Source organism: Aspergillus brunneoviolaceus, assembly GCF_003184695.1.
Source record: "Aspergillus brunneoviolaceus CBS 621.78 unplaced genomic scaffold BO95scaffold_2, whole genome shotgun sequence".
Classification (NCBI taxonomy): domain Eukaryota; kingdom Fungi; phylum Ascomycota; class Eurotiomycetes; order Eurotiales; family Aspergillaceae; genus Aspergillus; species Aspergillus brunneoviolaceus.
The window spans coordinates 185,509-201,214 of record NW_020290732.1 but is presented as its reverse complement, the minus strand read 5'-3'; the positions used below and the strand labels follow the sequence as shown (position 1 = coordinate 201,214).

The window sequence follows — 15,706 nt, the reverse complement described above, 5'->3', positions numbered from 1 at the left end:
CGTAATAAAATAACAGCCTGTAATAAAAAAGTAATAAAAAATTAGATTAAACTAGCAAATTAGTCTATAAATTAATAAAAAATTAATAAAAAAATATATAATAATTTTAAATTTATTAGTACCGGTTAGTTTATACTTATAGTAGTAGATCAGCTCGGCTGTTTTAAAACTAATAGCCAGAGCTAAAATTAAATAACTAATTTCAATACAAAGTATTAGATTCTAATCCAGATTCTAATTAAAAATAATATAATTAATAAAAAATTTTTAGCTCCAGTCTAAAATCTGTAAGAATTTAAGAATATTTTTTAGTATATTAATTAAAATCTAGTTTTTATTAATTTAAGAAATCCACTGAGAAGCTGTTAAAATATATTTAGTAATAAATCTAGTTTTTATTAAAATATTATTTATATATTATAAATATTACAGCATCGAAAATACAGCCAGATATAAAATTTTCTATATTAATAATATTAAAATTCTTAATACTAGTTCTTAAGTAATATAAACAAAAAAAGATTTTAGATATAATAAATATATCGGTTAAATAACAGCGAGTAGTTATTAATATTATATTAAAAAACAGCAGAAATAAGAATTTTAAAAAAGTAAATTAATAAATAAAATATAAAATAAATAATAAAAATAAAAATAAAAACAACAAGAAAAGAAAATATAGAGAAAAAGATTTAGTAAAAAATTAAAATATAAAAATAAATAAAGATATATTAATTTTCTTTATTTATATATATATTTTACGTCGGATTCTGATCGGATTATTAATAAAATATATACTTTATTTACTATTTTAGAATCTTTTATTTATAAAATATATAGTCTACTAGATAATTCTTCTACTATTACAGCGCCAAACTTTACTATTTAAAAAATATTACTAACAGGAATATCTAATTAGAATAAATAGTAAAACTATTTATAATTATACTACTATATTAAATAGCCCGGCTTGGTAAAAAAGTATAATTATTATATAATATTTATTATTATAGTAGTTTATATCTACTATTATAACAGCTGCTTTAAAATTAATACAGATTTGTTGGGATTTTAATCCGGATATTTATATTATTATATTACTTATCTCTTTTTTTTATATAATATATTGTTCTGAGATTCTTTAGAAAAAAAGATTTCTTAAGAATTAATCTTAAAATTAATAAAAGACTGTTTTTAACTATCTTGCTTATCTTGTCTAACCAGTATGTCTACTACGTCAAGTAGTTTCTAATAATTATTATATACTATTAAAGTTTTTTTAGACTATTAAAATCTTTAAATTTTTATAAAATAGCTGAAGCTAAACGGCTGTCAGGCTTAATAATATATATATCTTAATAATTATAATTTTATTATTTAATATTAGTCCGATAAGTATAATTCTACTAATTTACTATTAAAAATAAAAGAAGATTTAGAAGTTCTATTTAATATAAAGATTCTAAAATTAATATAATATTAAATAGCTGGTAAATCTTTTATAAGATTACAGCTAGTCTTAAAAAAATTTTAATTAGAATATAATAAAATATTTTTATAAAAAAGCTTTAAATTTTATACCTGCTAATATATATTAAGTTTATTAAAATCTAAATATAATTAAACCGATATAAAAGTAGTTGGCTGGATTATTAAAATAAAAATATTTTATAATTTATATATTAATATATCGGTAGTATTCCGAGTATATAAATATAAAAATTTATTATATTCTAAAACTATTAGAGCAAGCTTATTTTATAATAAATATATTAATATATTAGCAGTATTTTAAGTATATAAAAATAAAGACTTATTTTATTCTAAGATTAATAAGAAATTATATTCTCTAATCGAAAAAATCTAAAATAAAAATATAGAAATATATTATTAAAAACTTACTATTTTAAAAAATAATTCTAAATCTAAATATTAAAAAATTAATAAGAATAATCTTATTATATATAAGTATTATTTATATATTTCTGTAGAATAAAACCTTCGATAATATTTATTAAGTTTTTATTATAATAATCGGCTAGCAGACTATTTTAAATAATTAAAAATAAAAGCTCTTCTTAGAAGAAAGTTTTATTAGATAAATTTTTATAAAAATATAGTTATTTATATCAGAAAGTATTCTATATATTAAAAAATTATATTTACTAGATATAAATTATATAGCAAGCTTAAATTATTATTAATTTCTAGCCGATTTTTTATTAAACTATTTATAAATTTTATTACAAATTTATCTTCTATTATAATAAAAAATAATATTTTAAATTTAATTCTTATTATTATAAATAGATTTATAAAATAATATTAATTTTTATTTATTTTATATATTATAACTACTTTAGAACTTGCTAAACTTTTTTATAAAAAGATTAAACTCTAGTTTAGACTATTTTAAATTATAATCTTAGATAAAGATTTTCTTTTTACTAGCAAATTTTAGTTTTAAGTTATTTATTATATTTAGATTAAATTCTATTTATTAACAGTATTTCGATTCTAGACTAATAGTTAAACTAAAAGAATAAATTAGACTTTTAAATAATATCTTTAATATTTTATTAATAAAAATTATCTAAACTAGTCTATTCTACTATTTTCTGTTTAATTTATTTATAATAATATTTTAAATTTAACTATTAGTTATTTTTCTTTCGAGACTTTTTTAAACTATTTATTTAATTTTTATTTTTGTATCGAGGTCGGTATTTTTTAGAAAAAGATTTTTACAGCTAAAAATTAAATTAATAAGCTAGCTATACTATAAAAAAATCTATAAAATTACTAATAAAAAGCTAACAAAGTAATAAAAAAGTATTATGATAAAAAATACCAGTTAATAACTTTTAAAAAAAAAGATTTTATAAAGCTGTTTACTAAAAATTTAAAAATTAAAATCTTATTTTAAAAGCTAGCTTCTCGATATATTAGATTTTTAAAAATTCTAGCAGCTATTAAAAAATAGATATATTAAATTTTTCTATTTGACTGCTATAGTCAAATATATAATATTTTTTATATATTATTATTAAAATAATAAAAATCTAATATAGATTTATAATGTAAAGGGAAAAGGTCAGTTAGGTATAGAATAGTAGCAGTCTATTAATTTCAAGACTAATCCTTGCTATTCTAAAGGTTTAGCAAGATCCTAGAAGTTAAATACTAAAGAAGATCTGAGTTATTAATATTATAATTATTGCGCGGAGAATATATAAATAGATTATTAATAATCTATTATAGCTATAAAAATTATTTATAATAATTAGACTTTTTTTTATATATGGCTGTTTTTAGTAGTATAATAGCGATATAGTACTACTGTTTTAGCACAAAAACTAACTATTTTTAAAAGTATAATAGTAAATAGCAAAAAATTGCAGGCTAGTCCTGTTCGGGATATATATTATAAATAATACTATTCTACTTTAGAAATACTATGGTTTTTTAATAATAATATTAACAATATAAATATACTTTTATATATTTTTTTTAACATTCTCGATATTATCAGTATTATTTTTTTTGTATTAAAAAATTCGCGTTTTTCTGTTATTTCTATATTTATTTATTTATTTTAATATATATATATAATATTTATATTCCACGTTTTTCTTAATATTATTAAAATATTAATAAGTAGCTGTAGTATTTATACTATAATACTATATTTTCTGCGGCGAATTATCGTTTCTTAATTGAAATTCTATTTTTTTTTAGTATTTTTTTTTATTTAAAATATCTTCGGACTAGTATAAAGAACTATAAATATAATTCTAGTAAAAAATTTAAGCCCGGATATATTTTTAATATAGTTTTATTAATAAAATATTAATAGTATACTAGTTAAAAAATAAATCATATTTTAGTAAGTTTTTTTTTTTTTTTTAAACTTTAATTCTAGCTAAATATATACCAGACAGTATTAAAAATACTAGATAATACTAATAATTTATTACTAATTCTCTACTAGTTAAGCTTTTTTTAAACAATAGAAATAAAAAAAAAGTATAATTTTATTTTTTATATTTTTTTAGTTTTTTAGCCGCTAATCTTGCTGCTTAGTTTTTTAATACAAAAAAGGCCTATCATATTAAGTATAATATAGCAGCTGCTATTAAAAAAACTATAGTTATAAATAATATTAACTATTTATAAAAATTATATTAATTTTTTAACAGAAAAATCTGACTATTTATTATAGTTTTATTATAAAGTATTATACTTTCGCCGTTCAGACCGAAGACTTATATAAGTATTTTTATTTTTTATCTAGTAATATTAGTTATCTACTTTAATATTATATAGTAGTCTTCTATCTAAATAATATAATTTATAAAATTATATATTTTTATATTAACAAAAATAATAATAAAAACTAGTATGTCGCCGATGCTAAAAATATCTTTTTTATTAATATTATCCGCGGTTTATAATTTTATTAATATTTTATATTTATTTTTTATATAGTAATACTTTCTATTAGTAATTTTTATTTAATTATCTTTTAGTTTTAATAGTCCCGCTGAATATATATAATCCGGGTTTTTTTTAATATTATTTTTTCTATAGTTTATACACGTAGACGTAAATAAAATAAATATATAATATAATAAACTTATATTTTTTTGTTATAAATTATATGCGTGTTGTATATATTTTATAATTATTTTATTATTATTTCTACTACGTGTTAATCTTAATTTATATATTATAAAATAGAAAGCTGCAACCCGATTATTAAATTTATAAATTTTTTACTAAATATTTACTAAATTTTTTGCTGGTAACTATTAATTATATTTAAAAAACTATTTCTATTATTTTATTAAATAAAACTGGTTCTTTTAATAGTATAAGCTATCTAATATCTGCTCTATCTTTTACTTTTTATTATTATTTAGATCTAGTATTAATAAAGTTTTAGGAATATTTTTTCTAACTTTCTAAAATTCTAGTAAAGTAATATAAAAGACGTTATATAATCGAGTATATTTATTAGAAAAATATAAATAAAATATTTATTTTTCTATAGTTTCTAGAATTCTGAAGAGTCCTACGAATTTTAGAACTAATTTTTAAAAGATTTTTTTAAATTTAATATTTATAATAAATAGCTTGACTAAATCTTTTTATTTAAAAATATAAATTATTTTATTATTTTATTCGAAAGATAGAGTACTGCAATAGCTATTATAATAAATTAATTAGTTTTTATTTACTTTTTATTAGTTTTTTTTTAGTTTTTTTTATAAAGTATTTAGTTTTTCTAATCTTTTTAATATTAATAGTACTTCTACTTTTATAAGATTATTCTCAATTCGGAGTCTAAACTTAGAAAAATAATCTATTAGAATTTTAAAAGAAATTATTTTTATAAAAATATTCGGATAATTATTATATATAAATTCTATCTTATTTAATAAATTTATTTAATAGTTTTAATACTTAGTTATAAAGCAGCGTAGGTAATATTTAAAAATTTAATTAGTTTTTTCTATTTAGCTGTTAGTTTACAGGTAAAATATAGTTAATAATTATCTTTTAATTTTAATTTAGTAGTAAAAATTAAACTAAAATTAACTTATAAATATAGAGCCTCTGTCTATAACTATATTATAAAAAATTTTATATTTTAGTTTAATTTTTTAATAAAATAATTCGGCCAGTTTTTCTGCTTAAATTATATATAATACTGCTATAAAACAGTTTATTTTTATAAAATAATTAATAATTATTAATATTAAATCTATTTAATAACTCTGGTAGTATAGTTCAGGTAGTTCTATAATAAAATTTATAGTAATTTTAGTTTATAATTTTAATAGAATTAATAGATTTTTAAATTCTTTATATAGTTGATATCTAGCTGTAGTTTAATATTAGTAAATAAGATATATTATTATATAGTTTTTTATATTATTTTAAAAACTAATCTAATAGAATTTTCTACAGAAAAGTTATTTAGTCTTATTTTATTTAAAGTAATCTACTAATAGATTATTATAATATTATTATAATAGCTTTTAATATAGATCTTTTACCTTTAATATATAAAGTCTATTTTTAAAATATAATAATTTATTTGTTGTAATTTTCTAATATTTAAATAGTTTATTTTTTTTTTAGGATTTAGAATCTTGATTCTAAAGAGTTTTAATTAAATTTCTTAGATTATTATTATAAATAGATTTATAAATCTTTTCGGCTTTATTTATATTTTTTATAGCTGTAATACTAGCGGATTATTTATAGTTTATTATATAAATTATAATTTAATTAGCTAATTCTATACCGGCAGTATCTATAGGCCTATTTAATATTATATAAATACTAGATTTAGGTCTCTTTTATAAAAATATTTTACTATATTTAAACTAAAATTTTCTAATTTTAGTTACTACTAAGATCTTAGATACTGCTGAGATAAATACTAACCGATTATAAAATATTTATATAATATTATTATTATAAAAGCTCTTTACTGGCTTGAATAGTCTAAATAAAATATTAGTAGGATTATTCTTATCTAATTAATATTTAATTATAAAATTAAAAAAAGCCAAAATTATATACTAATATACTTAATATTTATTAAGCCGGGATTGATTTATAAATAATTTAAGATTTATATAATTAGATAGAACTTTAATAAAATACTAAGCCCTATCGAAATATTAATACTAATATTTAAAAAAATAGATAATAACAAAAAGTTCTTAATCTAGAGTATTTTAGTTAAGTTCTATATCTAAGAATTTTCTTAACTAAATAATAACTATATAATATTATTCTATTAGTTCCGGTTGGATTAAAATATCTATTATTTTTTTATTACAGATATCAGTTTCGATCTGAATAAATTAAATTAAATTAAAAAAATAAAAAAAAAAATAGTTTAGAATATATTAATAAGTCGGCAAAATACCAGTTTTTTATTTAAAACTAAATAATATATTTCTAGTTTTTTATTATTTTAATTTTTTTTTAGAAGATTCGTTAAAAATAGTACTAGTAAAAAAAATTATAAATAAATCTGCAGTAAAAGTTATAAAATCCTAAAAAAATCTAAATATTATAGTAGATAGCAGATAACAGCTATAAAATAATAGTTTTAATTTAGTTAAAATTTATTATAATATCTATAGAAGAAATAATATATTTAAAAAATTTAACTTATTATTAAAAAAAGAAGTATTTAGATAGTTTAATATATAAATTAGCTTCTTATAGTTATACTAGTACTTTCTTAATATACTTAATATATTTATATCTTATTATCGAGAAGATAAGAATATTATTTAGATATATAATATAAATAATATCGAGAATATTATATAATACAGAATATATATAGTTTTAAAAAAAAGCAGATATATTAGTTAAGCTAAACAGTATTATTATATACTTAAAATAATTATAATATATATAAAATATAGTTTTTTATTTATTTTTTTTCTTAATATAGATATAATAATAAGTATTCTAAATATTAATTTTATTAAAATATTTATATCCAGCTAATCAGTCGAGGATTTTAAAGATTAAAAATAATAAATATTAATTTTTTATTATAATTTTATTAAGTTTATAATAATCTATATATAACCGCAAACTTCTATTTTTTTTAGATATAAAGAGAATAGAGGCTCCTGTAGAACTTTTAAATAAATATATTTTTTTATTAGTAGTATTTTTATTAATATAATCTTTAAATACTAAAAGTTCTCTTTTTAAGAGGGGGTAAATAGGCCTAAATAAAAATAATTTATTTTTAAAAAAATCGATAGTATAATTTTTATTATAATATTTAAAAAAAATTTTAGATTAATTAGAAAAAAAGATATCGGCAAATTTAACCAGTTTTAATAAAATAAAATTATTTTAATAATATTCTAATTTCTTGTTGTTATCTAAAAGCTATAATTTTTTTAGAACTTTAATAATTATATAAATACAGGCATAATTTCGACAAGCCTTAATAAATTTCTAAGAATTTAATTTCTAGATTTAATTAAATTTAAACTATTATTACTTGTTCTAAAAAAACAAATAAATTTTATAGTCAAGTAGAATAATTATAAAAAGTAAGATTAGAATATTTTAAATAGTAGTAATATATAATCTAATAAAATACTGTTATACTTCTCTTAAATTAGTAATATCTAAAAAAATATTCTATATTTTATAGCTGGTAATAAAAATATAATTAATAGCTTCAAGCTGTAGTAAAAATTTCCGGGATTTTAAAAAAAATATTATTATATAAATCTAATATTAACCAGATTGTATACTATACAACTATTAATATCTATATAGATTTTTTTAATATTAGATATTTATATTAGTATTAATATTTTATTAGCTGTTTTTATTTTATAATATAAAACCGAGACAGAAAAGTTAGTCTTAGTCTATTTTATTTTTTTATATTATTTTTTCTAGCTTATAGTTCTTAAATTCAAGCTAATCTCTTTTTTTTTTAAGAATATTAGTTGGCAAAATACTTAGTACTATTATATAAAAAATATTATAAAACTTTTCTAACTAGATTAAAATAATTAGTTTTAGAATTAAAAGTTTAAGTATTCTTATAAAATTATAATTATTTTTATAATATATTAGACCTGTTAGATCTCTGTTTATATTTTTATTTTTATATATATAGATTTTAATAATAAATAATAAGAGATACTATCTCGTCTTATTTTTTAGATAGTTAGTATATATATTTTTTAATATAACAACTAAAATCAGAAAATAATTTTATAAAAAAAGTATAGCTGTATTTCTTTTTAGTAGCTCTAAAAAAATATTATTTTAAAATATTAAAATAAGTATAAAATTTATAAAAATCTTAATTATTTTGCTGCTAAGCTTGCTCTAGCTGACTTATTATACTAGACTTAAAAATAACAGTATTTCGAATAAAAAAAAATATTTATTTAGTAAAAATAAACTATAAATAGCTAATATTTTTCTTTTATTTTAATAGTAATTTTTTAAAATAATAGTATTATTTTTATTAATAAGTCGTGTTTATATAACTTATAGTCTTAAAAATCTTGCGGTAGTTATTATAAAATTTAAATAATATTTTCTAAAAATTATAATCTAAATTATAGAACTATTTCTGGCGTTTTTAAATATTAAAAAAAAATTTAAATTGCAGAATATCTTTAATTTTAATATTTATTTTAGATTTATTTAAAAAAGAGAAAGTTTTCTGTTGCTAAATTAATACTAATTTAATATTATTATATTAGATTTTTTGTTGTAGTTCGGCAACTTGTCTTTTTAACTACTAGTAATCTTATAATCGATTAATAATATCTCTAACTATAGTAAGATTTTTTACTAAAAAATCTAATAGCAAAGATAATAAACTATTAGTAGTAAAGAAAATTTCCGATTTAAAACTACTATTAGAATATAAAAATTACAGTAATATGCTGTATTTTATAAATAATTAAAAAAAAAGAATTAGAATTATAAAAGAAAAAGATTAGTTAGATATAGAATAGTAGCAGTCTATAAATTTTAAGACTAATTCTTACTATTCTAAAAATTTAACAAGATCCTAGGTGTTATACAATACCTACCGCTACAGCAGCCCATATCTACCACTATGGCAGCCGCTTCGGGGTCGATACGGATTCGTCGGGATTTCAATCCGGATGCCTATATTATTATGTTGCTTACCCCTCCTTTTTGTATGATATATTGTTCTGAGATCCTTTAGAGAAGGAGATTTTTTAAAAATTAGTCTTAAAATTAATAGAAGACTGCTTTTAACTATCTTGCTTGCCTTACCTAACCAGCGTGTCTACTGCATTAAGTAGTTCCTAATAATTCCTAATCCTTCTTTTTTTTAATTACCTAAGGAAAAGCAATATGTCATCTAACGAATCTTCGTCGGAATTATCTTAAGGCACTTCGTCTGCCTTTAAATCATATTATCTAACTCAGACAGATATTCAAGAAGTGCAAGCCACCATTCACCGATTGGAACAGTTAAAGCAATTGAAAGAACAGGTTTAAGTATTACAAACAGAATGTGGAGGCATCGAATTCTTAACAGAATTACGACGACGCTGTACTAGCTCGATCTCATCTTCTGAATAAGAAAAGGGAGAAATTAAACTTAAGAAAATTCCTATTTTCTCCCTTCGGTTCAGTTTACAACAGAGAACGGAGTGGATTCGTAATCTACTATATACTTTTGAGGGAGCCTCTTGGAAGTATCGAACAGAGAATTAAAGGGTCCTAGCTGCAGTTAGCTATTTGGACTCTATCTGTCGGCAGAGATGGTACCGATACATTGATGAAAAATTCCCGGAAGACCGCCGAAATGCTAAGAAATTGTGGAATTACTTTATTCAATGGACTCTTTCTCTTATTCGAAACACAGCTATTCTACAGTCTGATACTATGGGGCAGCTTGAACGGGCCTACCAGCGAACTGATTAGAATCCGAGAGAGTTTTATTCTTACTTGAATACTTTAGAGCGTTATTTTAAATCTAAATAAGACAACAAACGTATATTAATCTTCTTTTTAAAGCTGGCACCGGAACTCAGTCGATACATCTATAAATATATATTAAAACTACCGGACTCCCGAGAGGAAATGGTATCTATTGCCACCCATTATTAGAATATATTAAACCGAAAGAGGAAACAAGATCCAGAGGGCCGAGAATACTATCTAAATAAGGCTTTCAGAGGATCCGGACCTTCGCAGCCCAATAATAAGTTCTCCTCGTTTAAATCCCCTCGAAACGGAAGGAATTAAAGAGGGAAAATTCTTCGCTGTTATAAATGCAACAGTGAATACCATTTAGCCAACCGATGCCCTTATAGGGGTAAAGATGGGACCGAACCAGAACCGATGGGAAAAGGGCAGTAGTTGAAGAAGCCCCTACGTCTTCAACGAACTGGCCTAAAGTAGAGACTGCTACTCGCTTTAATGTGCCTATTCGCTTCAGAAATATACTTGAAACCCACGCGGACTTGGATTCGTGTGCTGAGATTGATCTTATTAGCTATTAATTTGTTCAGTAATTCTATTTAAACGCAGCCCGCCTTACAGCCCTACTGGTTGCTGTAATTAATCGCCTTACTATAGACATCTATGGTGTGTGGAAAATCCCTATTACTGCTACTGATTCGAGGGGAACTATATAATTATTCGTAAGGTATTATATGGCTATTAATTGTAATCCAGATCTTTCCGGAAGCCCTATTCTACTTTCAATAATTATCTTAGAAGACCTACGTATTTACCTATCCGCATGAAATCGACAGTAGTAGTATGAGGCCCAAATATTAAAGGTCTTATCCCCTTACAAATTTACAAAAGCTTGCCGAAATCTTGCCTATATTCATACTGTTATTAAACTTCCAGAGGATGTCTGGCTACCAGAAGATGAAGCCTCCTCGAATTATTCACGAATTGGACCCGATAAGGTTATATTATCTTCTGAGCTTTAAGATTTTGCAGATATATTCTCTTTTAGTTGCTCTTAATAACTTTTTTCTTACGGATTCTCGGACCATGCTATTGATCTAAAAGATGGCGAAATTCTACTGTATGGACCTATTTATCCTTTATCTTAAGTTGAGCTCCAATCCCTTCGTTATTATATTGATGAAAATATTCGATTAGAACGAATTCGACCTTTCAAAAGTCCTGCAGGAGCCCTTATTCTTTTTGTGCCAAAGAAGAATAAAGGCCTCCGATTATGTGTGGATTACAGGGGACTCAATAAGGTTTCAGTTAAGAATTGCTATCCTTTACCCCTGATTTCAGAAATTCTAGACAGAATTATAGAAGCCAAATATTTCTCCAAGCTAGATGTTCAGAATACGTATTACCGAATTCGCATTAAACAGGGAGACGAATGGAAAACAGCCTTTTGAACCCGTTACGGGCATTTCGAATATCTAGTTATACCCTTTGGATTAATTAACGCTCCGGCTACGTTTCAAAACTATATCCATTTGGCTCTCTACGATGTGTTGGACGTTTTCTGCGTCGCTTATTTAGATGATATTCTCATCTTTTCAAAGGACTGCCCTTCTCATACTCTTTATCTATATTAAGTGTTGAAACGCTTACGAAAAGCAGATCTTTATGTCAAGTTATTAAAGTGCACTTTCTATCAAGATTATATTAAATTTCTAGAATATATTATATTCTCGCGTGGTGTGTCGATGGATTCCCGACGGGTATCCGACATTCTTGCATGGCCGATACCAACTATATATCGTGAGATCCAAGTATTCTTGGGATTCTGCAATTTTTATCGGCGTTTTATCAAGAATTATTCCCTAATTGCGTTGCCACTGATCTTCCTTTTGAAAGGCACCCAGAATGGGAAGAAGCCTGGGAGAGTGGCGTTAACTAGTAAAGAAACGGCAGTATTCCGACAGCTTTTTTATAGTTTTAAGACTGCGCTTTTATTAAGGCATTTCGATTCTTAACAGAAGATCCGGATAGAAACGGATGCTTTTTAATAGGGTATAGCAGGGATACTCTTTCAGCCGGGTGACCATGAAGTATACCACCCTGTTGCATTCTGGTCGAAAAAGTTTAATAGTGCTGAAACTTGCTATTCGACCCCAAACCAAGAGCTTTTCGCTATTGTTTATTTATTTAAGTATTGGCGTTAATATCTTGAAGGGCCATCGCATACTGTTAAAGTTCTTTCAGACTATTAAAATCTCCAAACCTTTATAAAACAGCCGAAGCTGAACGGCCGTCAGGCTCAATGGTGTATGTACCTCAGTGGTTATAACTTCATTATTCGACATCGGCCCGATAGGCGCAACCCTGCCGACCCGCCGTCGAGAATAAAAGAAGACTCAGAAGTCCTGCCTGATACGAAGGTTCTGAAGTCGATGCAGCATCGAATAGCTGGTAAATTCCTTATAAGATTACAGCTAGTCTCGGAGAAGTTCCAGCTGGGGTGTAACGAGACGTTTTTACAGAAGAGCCCTGAACCCCATACCCGCCAGCGTGCGTTAAGTTTATTAGGATCTGAATATGATCGAACCGGTATAGAAGCAGTTGGCTGGACTGTCGGAGCAAAAGTATTCTATAATCCATGCGTTAATGTGTCGGCAGCGTTCCGAGCATGTAAGTATAAGGACTTATTATATTCTGAAACTGTTGGAGCAAGCTTGTTCTATGACAAATATATTAATGTATCGGCAGCGTTCCGAGCATGTAAGAATAAAGACTTATTCTGTCCTGAAATCAACGAGGAATTGTATTTCCTGATCGGAAGAATCCAAAACGGAGATATAAAGACACATCGTCGAAAACTTGCCGTTTTAGAAGGTAATCCTGGGTCCAAACATTGGAGAATCAACGAGAATAATCTTGTTACGTACAAGCACCGCTTGTATATCCCTGCAGGACAAAGCCTTCGGCAACGTTTATTAAGCCTTTATTATAATAATCGGCTAGCAGGCCATTTTGGACAATCAAGAACAAAAGCCCTTCTTAGGAGAAAGTTTTATTAGGTAAATCTTTACGAAGATATGGTTACCTATGTCAGGAAGTGCTCTGTATGTTAAGGAGTTACATTTGCTAGGCATAAACCATACAGCGAGCTCGAATCGCTGCCGATTCCTAGCCGACCCTTCGTCGAACTATCTATAGACTTTATTACAGGTCTATCTTCTGTCATGATAAAAGACAATATTTTGGATTTAATTCTTATTATTGTGGATAGGTTCACGAAGTAGTGTCGATTTCTACCTGTTTCATGCACTATAACTGCTTCAGAACTTGCTGAACTCTTTTATAGGGAGATTGAACTCCAGTTTGGACCATCTTAGAATATAATCTCAGATAGAGATTCTCTTTTTACTAGCAAATTTTGGTCCCGAGTTGCCTACTATACTCAGGTTAAACTCTGTTTGTCGACAGCGTTTCGACCCCAGACTGATGGTTAAACTGAAAGAATGAATCAGACTCTTAAACAATATTTTCGATGCTTTGTTGATGAAAATTATCTGAACTGGCCTATTCTACTGTCTTCTGCTTAATTTGCTTGCAATAATACTCTGAATTTAACTACTGGTTATTCTTCTTTCGAGGCTCTCTTAGACTATTCGCCTGACTTTTACCTTTGTGCCGAGGTCGGCACTTCCCAGAGAGAGGTTCCTGCAGCTAAAGATCGAATTAATAAGCTAGCTGTACTACAGAAAAACCTACAAAATCACTGGCGAAAAGCTAACGAAGCGACAAAGGAGCGCTATAACAAAAAACACCAGCCAATAACTTTTAAGAAGGGAGATCTCGTGAAGCTGTCTACCAAGAATTTAAAAATCAAGGCCCTATTTCGGAAGCTAGCTTCTCGATATATTGGACCCCTGAAGGTCCTAGCAGCTATTAGAAAACAGGTATATCGAATTTCCCTGCCTGACTGTTATAGTCGAATCTATAATGTCTTTTATATATCGTTGTTAGAACGATGGGAATCCAGTGCAGATTCGCAAGACCAACTCCACCCCCCAGATTTGGAGGAGGAAGAGGAGTTCGAGGTCGAAGATGTTAAAGACAAGCAGACTTTTGACAATGAGTAGTATTTTCTAGTCAAATAGACGGGCTGGCCAAGTGAATATAACGAATGGGTCCCGAAAGAATCTATGGGCAACGCCCAGCAAGCTATTCGAAGCTATAGGAGGCAAAAGAAGAAATTGGGGCGGCAGAAAATGTCTTATTTCTAAATACAAGGGAGACAACCGAATCCACATCGAATTGCTATGTTAGATACATTCAAAGGTCAATGCTGAAATGCGTGATCGAAACAAAAACCCCTGCAAACGAGCCGGACCCCCATCGAAAAACTACCGGACCAACCCGGCCAATTGGTGCCATTCTTACAGGAGATGAGCGGCAAAGGGCCAGGACTGCTTCATCTCTTGGATGCGGAAACCCTGGGGGGAGGCCTCGTCGCCATATATGGCACACACCTCGCGGCAAACCCCCTCGAAGAATGCCTGCTTGGCCCCAGTCTACAAAAGAAACCCGTCATCCCCGGGCATCAGGCGAAGCATAGTCGGATCGTCCGCGATGGAACGACGGCCCGCGACAAAGGAGCGATAGGGAACCAGGTTGGGCTAGCAAATTAGCCCACGAATTGACGGGAAGTCGATGGGGAAACGTACGGTAACCTTGGACTTGCTGGTGCCGGTCAGCCCATGCTCACGGCGGTGGGCCAGCTCGGCCGCCTCGAAGCCGGTGGCCAGGGCCAGGGTTAAGTGACCGACCTGGACGCGGAGCGTCAGGTCCCAATCCAGATTCTGGTCGGGGGCAGTATGGTCGACAAAAAACTCCTGGCTCCAGTTTAGAATCTGTGAGAACTCGAGGGCGTTCCCCAGCATACCAACCGAAGTCTAGTCCTCATTAGCCTGAGAAATCCACCGAGAAGCTGTCGAAACGTACCTGGTGACAAATCTGGTTTCTACTGGAATACTGCTTACACGCCACGGATGCCACAGCATCGAAAACACAGCCAGGTGCAAAATTTTCTGCGTTGGTGACATCGAAATTCTTGATACTGGTTCTCAAGCAATGCAGACAGAAAAAGATCTTGGGCACGATAGGCGTGTCGGCCAAACGACGGCGAGTAGTCATCGGCATCGCGTCGAAAAGCAGCGGAAACGAGGGTTTT

General features: G+C 26.1%; 1 protein-coding gene across 1 annotated transcript; it reads right to left on the bottom strand.

Moving 5' to 3' along the window:
• Window positions 1-14,838: 14,838 nt before the first annotated feature.
• BO95DRAFT_437881 (uncharacterized protein) lies at window positions 14,839-15,706 on the bottom strand. The gene is made up of 3 exons (XM_025585376.1): window positions 15,478-15,706; window positions 15,201-15,428; window positions 14,839-15,152 (listed from the first exon to the last, which is right to left on the bottom strand). The coding sequence occupies exons 1-3, from the start codon at window positions 15,673-15,675 to the stop codon at window positions 15,048-15,050; spliced, it is 531 nt and encodes a 176-aa protein (XP_025447597.1). The 5' UTR covers window positions 15,676-15,706; the 3' UTR covers window positions 14,839-15,047.